The sequence below is a fragment of the Myotis davidii genome, unplaced genomic scaffold (genome assembly GCF_000327345.1).
Source record: "Myotis davidii unplaced genomic scaffold, ASM32734v1 scaffold332, whole genome shotgun sequence".
In the NCBI taxonomy this organism is placed as follows: domain Eukaryota; kingdom Metazoa; phylum Chordata; class Mammalia; order Chiroptera; family Vespertilionidae; genus Myotis; species Myotis davidii.
Window position 1 is genome coordinate 2,116,529 of NW_006285779.1, and position 14,882 is coordinate 2,131,410.

General features: G+C 35.1%; 1 protein-coding gene across 1 annotated transcript in view; it reads left to right on the forward strand.

Moving 5' to 3' along the window:
- The window catches only part of PCGF6 (polycomb group ring finger 6), a 23,047-nt gene extending 8,712 nt beyond the window's left edge, over positions 1-14,335 (forward strand). The window contains exons 3-11 of the mRNA XM_006756461.2: positions 655-754; positions 843-939; positions 1,750-1,805; positions 1,906-1,965; positions 2,769-2,877; positions 5,117-5,144; positions 8,117-8,215; positions 10,660-10,746; positions 13,110-14,335. Coding sequence (XP_006756524.1) covers positions 655-754; positions 843-939; positions 1,750-1,805; positions 1,906-1,965; positions 2,769-2,877; positions 5,117-5,144; positions 8,117-8,215; positions 10,660-10,746; positions 13,110-13,166 — 693 coding nt within the window. The 3' untranslated portion in view covers positions 13,167-14,335. The remainder of the gene's footprint in view (positions 1-654; positions 755-842; positions 940-1,749; positions 1,806-1,905; positions 1,966-2,768; positions 2,878-5,116; positions 5,145-8,116; positions 8,216-10,659; positions 10,747-13,109) is intronic.
- The last annotated feature ends 547 nt before the right edge of the window (positions 14,336-14,882 follow it).

Below are 14,882 nucleotides of genomic sequence, written 5' to 3' on the forward strand. Positions count from 1 at the left end.
ACTGCGTGCCAGGCGGGTGGGCGCCCGGGATACCGCGCTCCTGCCACCCAGGAGCTCCCAGTCCGGGCAAACCCTTCGCCACCTAGCCAGTCTTTTATTAAGGAGATTTTTTTTTTTTTAATGTGATAGCGCATACTTCTTCACGTTGGGTAATAGTGCACCTAGCCAATCAGAATTACTGTGTTAAACTCAAGCCTCCGTATCTGGAAAGTTTGCCCATGTGTAAAGTAACTCATAAAGTAAAATGCCCCTCATCCGGCAAAACACGGTATATCCAAAGGAACGGGGTGTATTTGAAACATTGGTTTATATCGTGTTATTGTAACTTGCAGCCCTTTGAAGGGTTGGAGGCACTGTAACATGTTTTTATGTTGCAAAGTAAGTTACATATTGGTTATAAGGAAATTGTGGGATGATGGTTTTAAAATTTAAGAAGGTGGGCCCTCGACAGGTAACTCAATTGGCCAGGGTGTCCTCGCGCTAATGCCAAGGTTTCGGGTTAGAGTTCGGTCAGGGCACATACAAGAAGCAGTCAGTGAATGTATAAATCAGTGGAACAACAAATCTGTTTCTCTCCCTCTGAAACCAATAAACAAAATAAAACTTGAGAAGGCAAGGACTTGTATTTTAAAACTATTTCCATTGCATTTGCAGCGCCTGATTAATCTCTCTGAGCTGACCCCATACATCTTGTGTTCCATCTGCAAAGGTTACTTAATAGATGCAACTACCATTACAGAATGTCTTCATACATGTAAGCATATTGTACACGTTTCTGAATAATATATTCAAATTTTGAAATGTCTTGAAAGCATCCTAATGTAAACATTTTTTTCCAACAGTTTGTAAAAGCTGCATTGTAAGACATTTTTACTATAGCAACAGATGTCCAAAATGCAACATAGTAGTACATCAGACACAACCGCTTTATAACATAAGGTAAGAGGAATCTATAAGTGCAATTTATATTTTTAAGTATACTTTTTCGAATAGCTTGAAGTTGTGTTTTGGGGAATATATTCTTGACCCATTGTAAAATTAGAAGAAAGGAAACTATCTATTCTTTAAAGAAACACATATATAGAGTACTTACTGTGTACCAGGCACTGTGATATCTGCTGGGGACTTAATTTTTTTAAAAAAAGGAAGCATGGGAATTTTTTTTCCTGAAGATTTTAATTGCATCACTCAAGTTAATGAGGCCAGTTTAGGCTTGTCATTTTCAGTATATTTAGAATTCTACTTTCTAAAAGTGATACCTGAAAAAAACTGGCCTCTTTAGAATAGCCTGTCTGTCATAGGTCATTGTGGCTTATTAATCAGAGTTTCAGTTCATGATCAGTTTCCTAAGGAAAGAAAAATACCAACCGTGGATTGCCTTAGTTTGTTCAGCAAATACTATTCCGTTTTCACTACTTCCATAGACGAGTGCTTTGCAGATGATACACAGAAGTTCAAAATACAGTATCTGCCTTTAAGCTTACATTCTTATCAAGGGAATAAAAACAGCACACATGGAACAATTTAGCAAACTGTTGAAGAATCTTTGATTACTTATAATTATGATTACATATAATTACTTGAGTTTCTCTTAGTTGAGAGCCATGAGTGCGACTTAAAAGTAACTCACCTCTAAGAAAGGAGATACCCACTCCCAAGAGAAAACAGTACTTACAAAGCATCATTCACTCTGTACCAAAATGCGTTTTTCTGAATTCTGAGGTATTCTCCATCCTTTCCTTTTATTAGGTTGGACCGGCAGTTACAAGACATAGTGTACAAATTAGTGATCGATCTAGAGGAAAGTAAGTTTATTTTATTACATAGTTATGAATCCCGGAATCTCTACTGACTCTGCTAGTTACATTTAAAGTGTAATTTAGTCTGTGTTTTATCATTTTTTAGGAGAAAAAAAGCAAATGCATGATTTCTATAAAGAAAGAGGTCTAGAAGTACCTAAACCTGGTAAGTTTGGGTGTATACTATCATGTATTTATACATTAAAGAACACCTTAATGATAGCAGGTTATTTTATGATCAAAGAGAGATACATTTTAAAGGTAATGATATGGTATAAACCTATTTAATTATTTATAAGAATTAAAAAGTACAAGCTCTGGAGCTGCATTGTCTGAGTTTAATCCCAACTCTACCATGTTAGCTGTATGACTTTGGCAAATTACTTCAGCGTCTCAGTTTCCTCAATACAAAGCACTTAAAACAGTGCCTGGAACATAGTAACTGCTCAAACATTAGTTTTAATGATGATGGTAATGTCACAGTATGGAAGTGAGGTGGATTTGAGTTTAAGTCCGGGTTCTTCCACTTACTATGTGGATGACTTTAGGCAAATTGCCTAATCTCACTAAACGGTAATCTCTGTTTCTTTACAGTTAAAAAAAAAGAAGTAGCAATAGTATCCATGCCATGGAATTATAACAAGGATTAAATGAAATGATGTATATAAAGTGCTGAGCATGAATGAGTCCTGAGCCCCCTGGCACATAGTGCTTGTTTAGGGTTATTTACAACTGTTGCCGTTACGATGAGTTCTCTCTCTCTGGTCCTGATAAACCAGCCGCACATGTCATGTCTGCCTTCCATTGTGGATTGGTCCCCAGGCTTGCCTCTAATTTCACTGGCTATAGATTGAGTTCTTTATGATCTTGTAGTCAACATAGTTATAATACCTGTGCAATTACTTTTCAGAGATCTCAATTTATGAAATTTTTATTCTAACTCAGCTTTTTTGTTTGGCTACCAAATAGCTGTTCCACAGCCAGTCCCATCAAGCAAAGGGAGATCTAAAAAAGCCTTAGAATCGGTGTTTCGGATTCCACCTGAACTTGATATGTCTTTATTACTAGAATTCATTGGGTGAGTACCCTAAACCTTTCTACCTCTTAACCTTAAAATAAAAAATGTTTAAAGTCCCAACTGTTACGAAATCATCCTGAATTTAAGTAAAATCAAATTTTTCTGATTTCCTTTTAAAAATTATTTATGAAATATTTAAGACTTAGAAAAAGATCTAATACCCACTTGTATCTCCACCATTGGGCTTAAGAAATAAACCATGCCCTAACGAGTTTGGCTCAGTGGATAGAGCGTCGGCCTGCAGACTGAATGGTCTCAGGTTCAATTCCAGTCTGGGGCATGTACCTTGGTTGCGGGCACATCCCCAGTAGGGGTTGTGCAGGAGGCAGCTGATCAATGTTTCTCTCTCATCGATGTTTCTAACTCTCTATCCCTCATCCTTCCTCTCTGTAAAACAATCAATAAAATATATTTAAAAAATAAAAATAAAAGAAATAAACCATGCTAAGGTGGTAGAAACCTCTTGGCTACCTGTTCCTGTTCACTCTCCTTTCCCTTAGAGTTTAATAACCACACTCCTAAAAGTAATGCTTGTCATTCCCCTGCATTTTTTATGTATTTTCCAGTGTATCTATTCCCAAGCAATATATAGAATTGTTTTTGCCCATTTAAAAACTTGAAATGGCCTGGACGGTGTGGCTCAGTGGTTGAGCGTCAACTCAACGCACTAGGACAGTGGTCAGCAAACTGCGGCTTGCGAGCCACATGCGAGAGGGCACTCTGCAAAGTTGCTGTTGTACAGGGTGTGGAAAGCAAACACAAGAGTGCAGAAAACCAGACTTGGGATCAACAGTTCCCCAGCAACAGCATAACCCACAGCTGAAGGTGGAATCATGCAGCCCCACGAGGAATCGGTTTCCCTTCTCTCCGGTTTCAGGGTGTGCCACCTGAGAACCACCGCTGCCAAGTCAACTGCAGCTCGGCAGCTCCTGAGTTGAGCGTCTGCCCCTTGGTGGTCAGCGCAGATCATAGCGACCAGTCGGACAATTGGACACTTAGCATATTAGCCTTTTATATATGTAGATATCCTAAGAAGTTAAGATTTCTGCTGGGAGCCGGTCCATCCTTGCTGCTTGACACAGTCGCTGCAGGGAAGAAACATCTGCACAGCATATATTTCAAGGGACCTGGCGCATATGGCATACTGTTCTTAATATGTTTGCTCACCTTCTTGGCGCTATGTGTTTTAACCAAGGTCACCTCTCCGAGAAAGGTTGTTTCCCCATCAACAGGATACAGAAGCTAAAGACAGAACCTAGCGAGAGAACATGGCAAAAGATCCTGGATAGATCCTGGCTACAGAAATACCTGGACAGAACCTGGCTGGAGAACCTGGACAGAACCTGGCTGGAAAACCTAGCAAGAGAACATGGACACAGAACCTGGCTAGAGATCCTGGCTAGGCTGCTGATCAACTGAACGCTGTCTCTGTGTAATTCCTTCTTCGCCGACTCCATCCACACCTTTGGGGACCCCTGGACCTGCTGGGGTTGGACCCCGGCAGATTTCTAATAAATAACCATGACTTCCCCAAAGCTGTTGATGCACCATGCAAAGCTGCATTACTAGCCAGATCCAGTGCAAGGACATATAATAAGAGTTTTGATATGTCCAAATCTAACAACTTTAGTAGTTCTGAAATTGGAAACTCCTATAAGATACTATTGCATGTTCCCACAGCTTTGCCAGAAAAGAAGCACAGAGATAATGGAATGGGTTTTTCAATAAAGGGGAGCCACAAAAATAAATAAATAAAAATAAAGAAAAGAAAAAAAGAATTTCATTTTACCTCCTGGAAATAGACGAAGTAGTATAGCCCCGCCAGTGTGGCTCAGGTTAAGTGTCAACCTATGAACTAGGCAGTCACAGTTCAATTCCTGGTCAATGCACATGCCCAGGTTGTGGGCTTGATCCCCAGTGGGGGGCGTGAAGGAGGCAGCTGATCAGTGATTCTCTCTCATTGATGTTTCTATCTCCCTCTCCCTTTCTCTCTGAAATCAATAAAAATATTTAAAAAACAAAACAAAAACAAAGTAGTATAAAGTACCACTGCCTTTCTTTACCACTAGGTGGCAGAAATGACAACTACATTTGTTTATATCCTACAGGGTTAGGTATCCATGTTTTAAAATTAAAGTGATGTTCTTTAAATGTTTATATATATGTTATTTTTCTGTGTTAGGTGGTTAAACATATAGTTTAAAGTATTTTACTGATTAATTTTGCTTTCATTTTTCAGTGCTAATGAAGGCACAGGACATTTTAAGGTATTTTCCTTTTTTTTTTGTTTATTTTACAAGAGGACCCTGTAACAAGTTTAAGAATCAGATATGCAATCGTATGGTGATTGTCTTCAATTGCAATAAAGAGTGTTTTATAAATAAAAGTTTTTGAAATATGAAGTACATTCAGTAATGCTCTCACAATTGGTTTATGAGAAAATACTTATTAAGTAGGAAATTGTTATTAATTCAGACTAGTCTAAGGAAGAATAAGTGAGTAACTCAAAAGTCTAAAGATAAATGTTATCTTAATTTGGTGATAAAAAATGTTTCAAAGCATTTTTTACATAGTTGGCATTTAGAGTTAAGTATGAGCTTAAAATTTCATTTGCATGTAACATTTTTAGCTCAAGTTAACCTGCCCCAACTTGTAACTTGGCAAGCTTATTGTTTTTCTTTTAATCCTATATTTATAGTGGAGTTCTAGTTATAGATTTTGATAACTCAGTATTCTCTACTACCTAAAAAGATGTGTTTATATCTTATCTTTGAATTCAAATAAATATATCTGACTAAAATGAATCTATAGCATGAAAATTATAAACCTATTTGTTCAACTTAAAAGCAGTAATTTAGCCCTAACCGGTTTGGCTCAGTGGATAGAGCGTCAGCCTGCGGACTAAAGGGTCCCAGGTTCGATTCCGGTCAAGGGCATGTACCTTGGTTGCAGGCACATCCCCGGTAGAGGGTGTTAGGAGGCAGCTGATCGATGCTTCTCTCTCATGGACGTTTCTAACTCTCTATTCCTCTCCCTTCCTCTCTGAAAAAAATCAATAAAATATATATTTTAAAAGCAGTAATTTAGTTTAGGAAAGTTTTTAAGCTTTTAATTATGCAAATATCTTAACATACTGAAAAGTAGGCAAAATAAAACTTTCATGTATCCATCACCTAGCTTTACCAATAAACTATGACCAATTTAATGTCATATACCTCTATCTACTTACCTTCCTTCTGGTATTCTGTAACAAATCCCTATCATTTTGCTACTTCATTTGTAAATATTTCAGTATTCTTAAAAAATATCTTTTTTTAATGACCATGTATCATACCAAAAAAAAGTTACAAATATGCAGTATCATGAAACATAAAAATACAGTGTCAGAACTATTCTAGATTAAAGGCGATGACAGAAATATGACAATAAAGTGCAATATATGATCCTTCATTAGCAATAACTCTTAAATGCTTCCTATTCTGGGCACCCTCTCTGCTGGTGCCAGAAAAACACTGCCAGGAATTGTTACATACATCATATTACTTTCCTCATGATAATTCTATGAGATAGAGCCATTATCCCTATTTACAAATGGGAACATGGAGGCGCAGAAAGGTTCAACAACTTACCCAAAGATTTATAGTTAGAAAATTACAGAACCAGGGTTTAAACCCAGGTAGTCAGCCTGTCTTTGGAATATCTGCACTTAACATCTATACTATCTGCTACACTAAGGTAAGAAGAGATAGCTCTGCCGAAACCGGTTTGGCTCAGTGGATAGAGCGTCGGACTACAGCCCTGGCTGGTGTGGCTCAGTTGAATGGGACATCCGCCTGTGCAATGAGAGGTTGGCAGTTCAATTCCCTGTCTGGGCACATGCCCGGTTGTGGGCTCGATCCCCCAGTAGGGGGCATGCAGGAGACAGCCAAACAATGATTCTCTCATCATGGTTTCTATCTCTCTCTCCCTCTCCCTTCCTCTCTGAAATCAATAAAAATATATATTTTAAAAGAAGATACATAATTAAAAGAAAAGAAAGCTGAGCACTGTCATAGGGAAAAAAAAAACATATGCGTCACCTGCCTAGATTCTCTTGGTAGCCATTCTGGACACCCTCTCTGCTAGTGCCAGAAAAACACTGCTCAAGTTTTTTAGTTCGGATTACCTCGACTTTTCATTTGCATTAGATAGAATCCTTAAAATGTCCTCAAAGAGAGTGACTGGATAAGTATTAGTTTCTATGTTAAAACTCTGTGGTCTTTCCACCTGTTACCTCAGACCAGATTCCAGCCATGTATGTCTAGATGTTAATCTTTTTATTTTTCCACTTACAAAAGAAAGCTCTTTATTACACAAAATTTCAAACATACAAAAGTAGACAGAATCTATAATAATAAAAGCATAATATGCTAATTAAACCGGACGACCTTCCGGATGAAGCTGGGGCTGCAGGGCCAAGGCAGCCACCGCAGTGGTGGGGGTCAAGCCCCTTGCATGAATTTTCATGCATCAGGCCTCTAGTAGTATAATAAATACCCATATTAGACATCACTCAAATCGTTATAAACTTATTGCCAATCTCATTTTATCTATGCCTTCACCACTTCTCTTATTCTCATATATTTTGAAGCAAATCCCAGACTATATCTCAGTGTATAATTCAGTTTGTTTCTAAAAGACAAGAACTTTTTATAAACATAATAATGATACTAATATTTTAAAAATTAATAGTAATACCTTAATCAAATATCCACATTCTATTTAAATTTCCTACATTGTCTCATTAAAATTGTTTTATAGATTAGTTTAAATCAGGCTCCAAATAAGATTCATACATTATACTAGTGATTGGTTGATATATCTCTTATTTATAACCCTTGCATCTTTTTTTAGTCTAGCAGTTTCGCCTTCATCTTTTTTTTCCTTAGAACCTTTTTGTTGAAGACACCAGGTTTTAGACATTTAATGTCACTCTGTCAATAAATTTCCCTTTACGTTTTATTGTTGATGAGGTAGTAAAATAAACCAGTAAACCTTTCTATTAAAAAAGTGTTAGTATACCTTTCAGAGAGGGAAAATTAAACAGAAAGTTGTTTTTTTCTTTGACAGATAAATGAACTCAAATTTTGTAGTAATTTTCATAAATCTGTTGAATCATCTTTGCTATAAAATCTGCTTTAGGGTTTTTACATTTATGTATCTGAAAATATTTGTTTACTCATGCGTTTATTTTTTGTAGCCATTGGAAAAGAAGTTTGTCCGAGTTTCAGGAGAGGCAACTATTGGGCATGTAGAAAAGTTTCTCAGAAGAAAAATGGATCTTGATCCAGCTTGTCAGGTAGGGTACATCTGTGTAAAAGGACAGGTAAAGATGTGAGATTACCTTAGAAAGAATTGTCTCTAGGATTTCATGCAGTGGCTTTTGTCTTATGATATTGTAGATATTGTATATTCCAACTGATACTGGTACTCAGTATTCCCATGCCAGCTTCAATCACATTTGACTTACTGTCTATTTCTCCCTGCCATTGATACCATATATAAGACACCTAGAAAAGTGAAATACCTATCTATTATAGACCCTATTCATTTTTTTTAAGGATTGAGAGTATTTCCCATTCTAACTATATAATACTTTCTTGTTGTTGTAAAATGAAAACCTCAATCCTAATGTATTTTTTAACATAAAGTGTAATTATACTCATAGATCTAATGTGGGCCAGTGAAAATGCACATTTGTATAATTTTGCTGTTGCATTAGTCAAATTTAAAAGGGATTTTTGTTCATCATGTGTAAAATTTCATAGAATAATTTTTATTTAAAATGTCTATTTGCTCTTTAGTAAATTAATAGATATTTTAAAGCTGGCTGAAATTTTGCTGGTGTTTTTACTACCAATATCAATTCTACTAAGTATATATTAAATATATTAAATCCAATGAAATGTGACTTCTCTTACTGAGCTTGACATAATGCTGGCTTATCTCATGCATCTGAAGTTTTTCACGTTGTAGCCATAACATATTTGAGGTTATTCTTAGTCTTTTGGTTAAAAATAGTTAGCTATTTAGAGACTTCTGGACAAAGTATTGTGAACAATCCCATAACAGTCTATTGTTTCTAAAAGCATAAATCATAAGACTTGAACCTGATTTTATAGAATTAACATAGCATGCAAAAGCGCTTTTTCTAGGATATAGATTATATCCTCTGGCTAGATATTGATCAGAGCATAATTACCATTTATAAGTTTCACATTTGGTGTTTTAAGAAATTTAGTTGCCAGAGCTCTAAATTGGTTATATTGTGTAAAAGTGTGATTTTTTTTTCTTCATATCATAGAATTCAAGGCTTTTAGCATTTTGAAATAAAATGATAAAAAATTTGTTCAACCTTTAATTTTCTTTGTCAGCTCTTGGCTCTGTAGGTAAATATTTCTTTTTTATTCAGGTACTATACAACTGGTAACATTCATAAATTACTGTTTCACCAAAATGTTAAAATAATGGAACAGAATTGTCAAATATGCAGACTTGTTAACTTATGTCTAAAATTATTAAACCTTCTAAATACAAAAGAAGTAAAAAGAGTTACTTCTATTTTAAGCAAAACATGGAGCTAGTTAACCATTAACGTAAAATTCTTGGTGTAGCCAGTCACTTGAGCCTGCTATGCTGATCTTTAAACCAGTTCGTTCCAGGTAGGAAATGTTTGCTTTGTTTGCAGACATCTGACCTTCATATATGGTTATTTACTAGCAGGAATCAATGGTTACTAGAGGACTGTTAAATGATGAACTACCTTTAAAATTATTTGTGGCAGATCAAAATAAAAAGAGAAGACAGTGCTGAAAGACAGATTGTGCACACATTGTATTTGTGTTAATAAAACCAAAAAATTTTGCCAAAAAAAAAAGTATTATGAACTAAGAGGCAACAGGACATGGTAACTGAGTGAATGTGAGAAGAAAGGAAAAGGAAATTTCAGAATCAGAGGTGATATTCTGGCTTAAAGGACAGGAGAAATTTCATGCCACAAACCAAATAAGGATGTTAGGAGATGGAGCATATTAAGATATATATAAAATTAGTAATAAGACTGTTGAGGAACTGATCCCATTTAAGGCAGTGGGAAAGGAGCACTCAATGAAAGAGAGAGGTTAAAAATTTGCTTTTCTATCTTAGCAAGTAAGTATACTGGAATTTTATTACATTATACTATATAACTGTATAACAATAGTCTTTCTAGAATATTCTGTATAAAAGTAGATTTGTCTTAGAGCTGTCACATTACTAAAGGGCTAAAAAGACCTCATTAAGATTACTCCATCCATAAAAAAGGTCCCTTCATGTATGCTTTACCGTTAGACTTTCCACTGTTGGGAAATGAGATATACCTTCTAAGAGAATTATTCAAATATATAAAGATTGCCCTTTTAAACATTAATACACTTTTAATAGTTTTATCTTGGAACTATTTAAAAATATACTTTTCTGCGCATTTTGCTAAATACATCAAATGTGATTTAACTTGTTCTCAGAGATTCGAGGAAATCATTTTGATTACTGGCTGTCCTGTGCTGTTACCGGCTATGTCCTCTGCTGCTCTTTTCATTATTTACTCTTATAAAAAGTTTCTAACATCTTTCTTGAGAGTGTTTGATCCATCTAAAATAAAACAGCTAAGTGTAGTATGGAAATAATTATGTTGATTTTTCCTAATTTTTTCATATGGTTTTTTTTTTTAAGCAGTAAAGCATCTAATATTTTGTTTGCCTGTAGGTAGATATCATTTGTGGCGATCACTTGTTGGAACGATATCAAACTCTAAGGGAAATTCGACGTGCTATAGGTGATGCAGCAATGCAGGTAGGTCTTAGACTTTATCATATTTAGTGTCTAACAGGCAAGTTATTTGATGAAAAAAAAAGTTCCATGTTATCAATAAAATTCTAATAAATATTCTACAACTTTCTTAAAATTACCTGCACTATAAGTAATAAACTAAAATTTATTGAATGCTAACTGTTGGGCAATTTTTTAAATGGTTTATATGGATTAGCTCTTTTATTCCTCATAATTCTATGGCATAAGTATTCTTTTCATCCTATTTTATTTTTTAATAAAATATAGTTAATATATGCCCTGACCGGTTTGGATCAGTGCATAGAGCGTCGGCCTGCGGACTGAAGGGTCCCAGGTTCGATTCCAGTCAAGGGCATGTACCTTGGTTGCGGGCACATCCCCAGTGGGGAGTGTGCAGGAGGCAGGTGATCAATGTTTCTCTCTCATCGATGTTTCTAACTCCCTATCCCTTTCCCTTCCTCTCTGTAAAAAAAATCAATAAAAATATATTTTTAAAAAATAAATAAAGTATAATTAATATATAATATAAATTATTTTCATTAAATAGGAGGAAGCCAAGTTACAGAAAGGATATGTAGTAACTTGCTCACAGTAAGTTAGTGAGTGAGCCACGGCTCAAAATGCAGACAGTTTGATTCTAGAGGCCTTTGCTCTTTTTTCTCTGTCTTCATACTACAATAGAACTCTGAAGACCACTGGGCAAATATATCTGCAAGGACATTTTTGTATAATGTGAAATCTCCAAGTGATCGCTGGCCAGGCCTGGGGACCCTACCCATGCATGAATTTCATGCACTGGGCCTCTAGTAAATAATATTTATATATTAATATACATTTATATGGAATTTAAGTATAATGGACATATAGATATAAATTTGAATTATAAGTAATTATCTGATAAAATGTGATTTTATAATGTATTGAAGTTTTGTGGTTTTGAAATAGCTTGTAAGCTGTATTTTCAGTTTTGTATCTCTACATATCAATATATTGTTCTGCAAATGTTTCTTTCTGAAATGTAATTATGCAAAATTTTTTTTATCTAAAATGTAATTTGTATTCATATAAAAATGTTAATAGAATCTTTCTATTTGTGTTATAATACAAATTCATTTACTTTGATTAGGCTAATTGGTCTAGAGCAGATCTGATGCTCCATGGGCCAAACATGGTATGGAATTATGCTTTATTTGGCTTATTTTGTGTTCTAAATTATTTGAGTTTAAATTCCTTTAACTAGGCATGTGTTCTCTGATTTACTGCTGGTCTCAACATTCCTTATTGACTTAGATACCTAACTTACATGTTCATTTGTTACTTTCCTAGCCCTTGTGGGCATTTGAATTTGTGAATCTTTTTCTAGAATTCTGGTGAGTTTTCATTAGAGTCGCCAGGAACAGAAACCACATTGCAATGAGTTGAGCGGTGAATGAGAAATAAGGAAGTAGAGCCATGGAAAAGCTTAGCAAAGAAGAAAAAGAGTAAGAGCTAGAGCAGGATTGGAAATGCAAGGCATGCATGCCGTCACTCCTCTTCTTTGTTGCTCAAAGTAGGCCAATTGCTTGTGGCACACTTTCCCAATGAGTCTGTCTTTTTTTTTAAAGCTAGTTTCATAATAGATTAGAAAATAGTACTTTAAAAAGTTGGATTGCTTGCTGGATTGCAGCCTTGGTAAGAACACAAAGAATTAGGACCTGATAATACGATAGGAGATAGACCAAAAAAAGCAGATAAAAAGACTCAGAAGTACAGTATCTGGAGTCATTTAGTATAGGGTTAAGTTTTCCAACACCCCCTGAGTTAGGACATCGCTGTGTTACAACACAGTATAATTACTGTTCATAATGAAGACTCTAGATATCAAAAGTTAAATTGTACTGAACAGTTTTTAAGGAAGAAGTAAACTACATGATATATTTAATGGATAAGAGTTCCAAAGTTTTCCCACTTATACTATTAGTGAGCTGCATTTATGTGGAAATGAATATTTAGCAGATCCATGATGCTTGCTAATAATTGAGTCTTTTTTTAGGGAAGCCCAATGCCTGGATGGTCTGTTTAGTCTGTGTAGAAGGAAGGGCGTATTTCTTTTCGTTCTTTTTGGAGGACTGTTTAGCCATAAACAACTCGGGCTAACTAGGGATACCTGGTAGTTTCAGAATTGTCTCCTGAGAGTTATTAAAAGGCATATTGACAGGGAATGTAGGTGATGAGGTGAGTGAATAAGCAAGTTTATGTATCTTGGACCCTTTATACCCTTTAAAGAATTTCACATTAGTGTTGGGTTATGAAAAACAAACCATCTTTGATTTGATTATTTACATAACTATTTCAAATAACTGCAAAACACTTTTATTTCTTTTCAGGATGGTCTTCTGGTCCTTCATTATGGTCTTGTGGTTTCTCCTCTGAAAATTACTTGAAGATTCTAAGAGTATCAGGAGGGAGGAGAGAAACAAAATAAGGTGGCTTCTGCAGGCTTGCATCTCACCAAAGATTTTTATGAAACGTTATTGCTGCCATTTTGTGCTAAGACATAACATCTGTTTTTAGCACCAAGCATCATAATATTTATAAGTACAACTTGGAATGCTAGAATGTATCTGTTTTACTAGCAACTATATAGAAAAAGTATCCATAGCTCAGGGGGAAATTTTCAAAGTACTGAATTTTTAAATTTCTTGTGATTTCAAATACTTCAATAATGATTTTGCTTCCTAATCTTTTGTGTAAATCAGTTACTACTTCCCTCATTGAGCTATATCCTTTTTAAGTTGATGGTTTGGATTCGGCTCTCTGGGATGGTATCAATAGGGCAGGAAGGAAGTATGCTTTTGAAATGAAGATTCAAAGCCAGTCTTCATTAAACTATACAGACTGTACCCCTAAAACAAAGACCAAAACTATCGGTCACTTTTGTGTGTTGCCATCATATTTTGAACTTGTTTGTTTGTTTTTTTCTTTTCTTTTTTTACCAGCAACACTACTAAAGAGTTGTTATTCACTTCTAAACAGGATAAATTACCGTTATTCCATGTGAGGAGACTATCTCCTGAATGGCTTATGGCCCATACCATAAGCCTTCAGTATAATAAAAACTTCTTTAACATATCTTGCAACAAGGCGTGCCTCTTTGCAACAGATTTTTATTTCTAGAAAGTTAATTTGATTAACATTCATTTCACTTGAGTACATAGTATGATAAACAATACCTTGTAATGGCACTGCTTATGAAAGTAATAAAGATTTTGAGAAGTTTACAGAATACTTATTCATTTTTTCCTCAGCAAGTCAGTTTAATGTTCATTTTTCCATTACTTTGTCACTGGGACAAAGAATACGGGTGTTTGAGACCTCACTCACTTGTATATAGATTTCAGTTTTAAACATTATTTTGCCTAAGATTAGCATTTTGATAGCTTCCTAAAATAAATATTTTGTAGACCCTGTTTCACTACAAAATTTGCAATTCTGCATAGAAACAATTACAATTGGGTAAAAATTGGCAATTGTTTTATACAAAATTTGTTAATTGTGTATAAGTTTCTTCTAACATTTAATAAAAAGTTTAAATAAAAATTTATTTTAACCTATTTTGAAATGTTTGTGCTTATTGTGGATTAGAAAAACAACAACAACCAAAACTGTTTAAGAGATGAGGTATTGAATCAAAGTTGAGTTTTGCTGTCAAATAGATATTTTATAAATTTCGTTACCTTAACTAATTATATTAGATGCTGTTATTTGACAATGGGCAGAATAGCAACTATGGAATTCATTGCCCCTTAAATATTTTTTGCACAAGTTATTTAATATTTTTACTCTTGTCCCATGTTAACATATGTGTGTCAGGGATTCTCGAAGACGATGGTCAGGTTCAGTGGTTCACTAGAAGGACTCATGGAGCCCAGAAAAGCTATTATTTTCATATTTATAGTCTATTAGAGTGAAGGATACAGATTAAAATCAGCAAATGGAAAAGTCACATAGGGCAGAGTCTAGGAGAAACCAGGCACAAACTTCCTTTCCCCGTGAAGACGCAGGGACAGTTTAATTCTCCCAGCAGTGGTATGTGGCATATACAAAGTGTTGCCAACCAAGGAATACCAACATGTATTTTTATTGATTTCAGAGAGGGA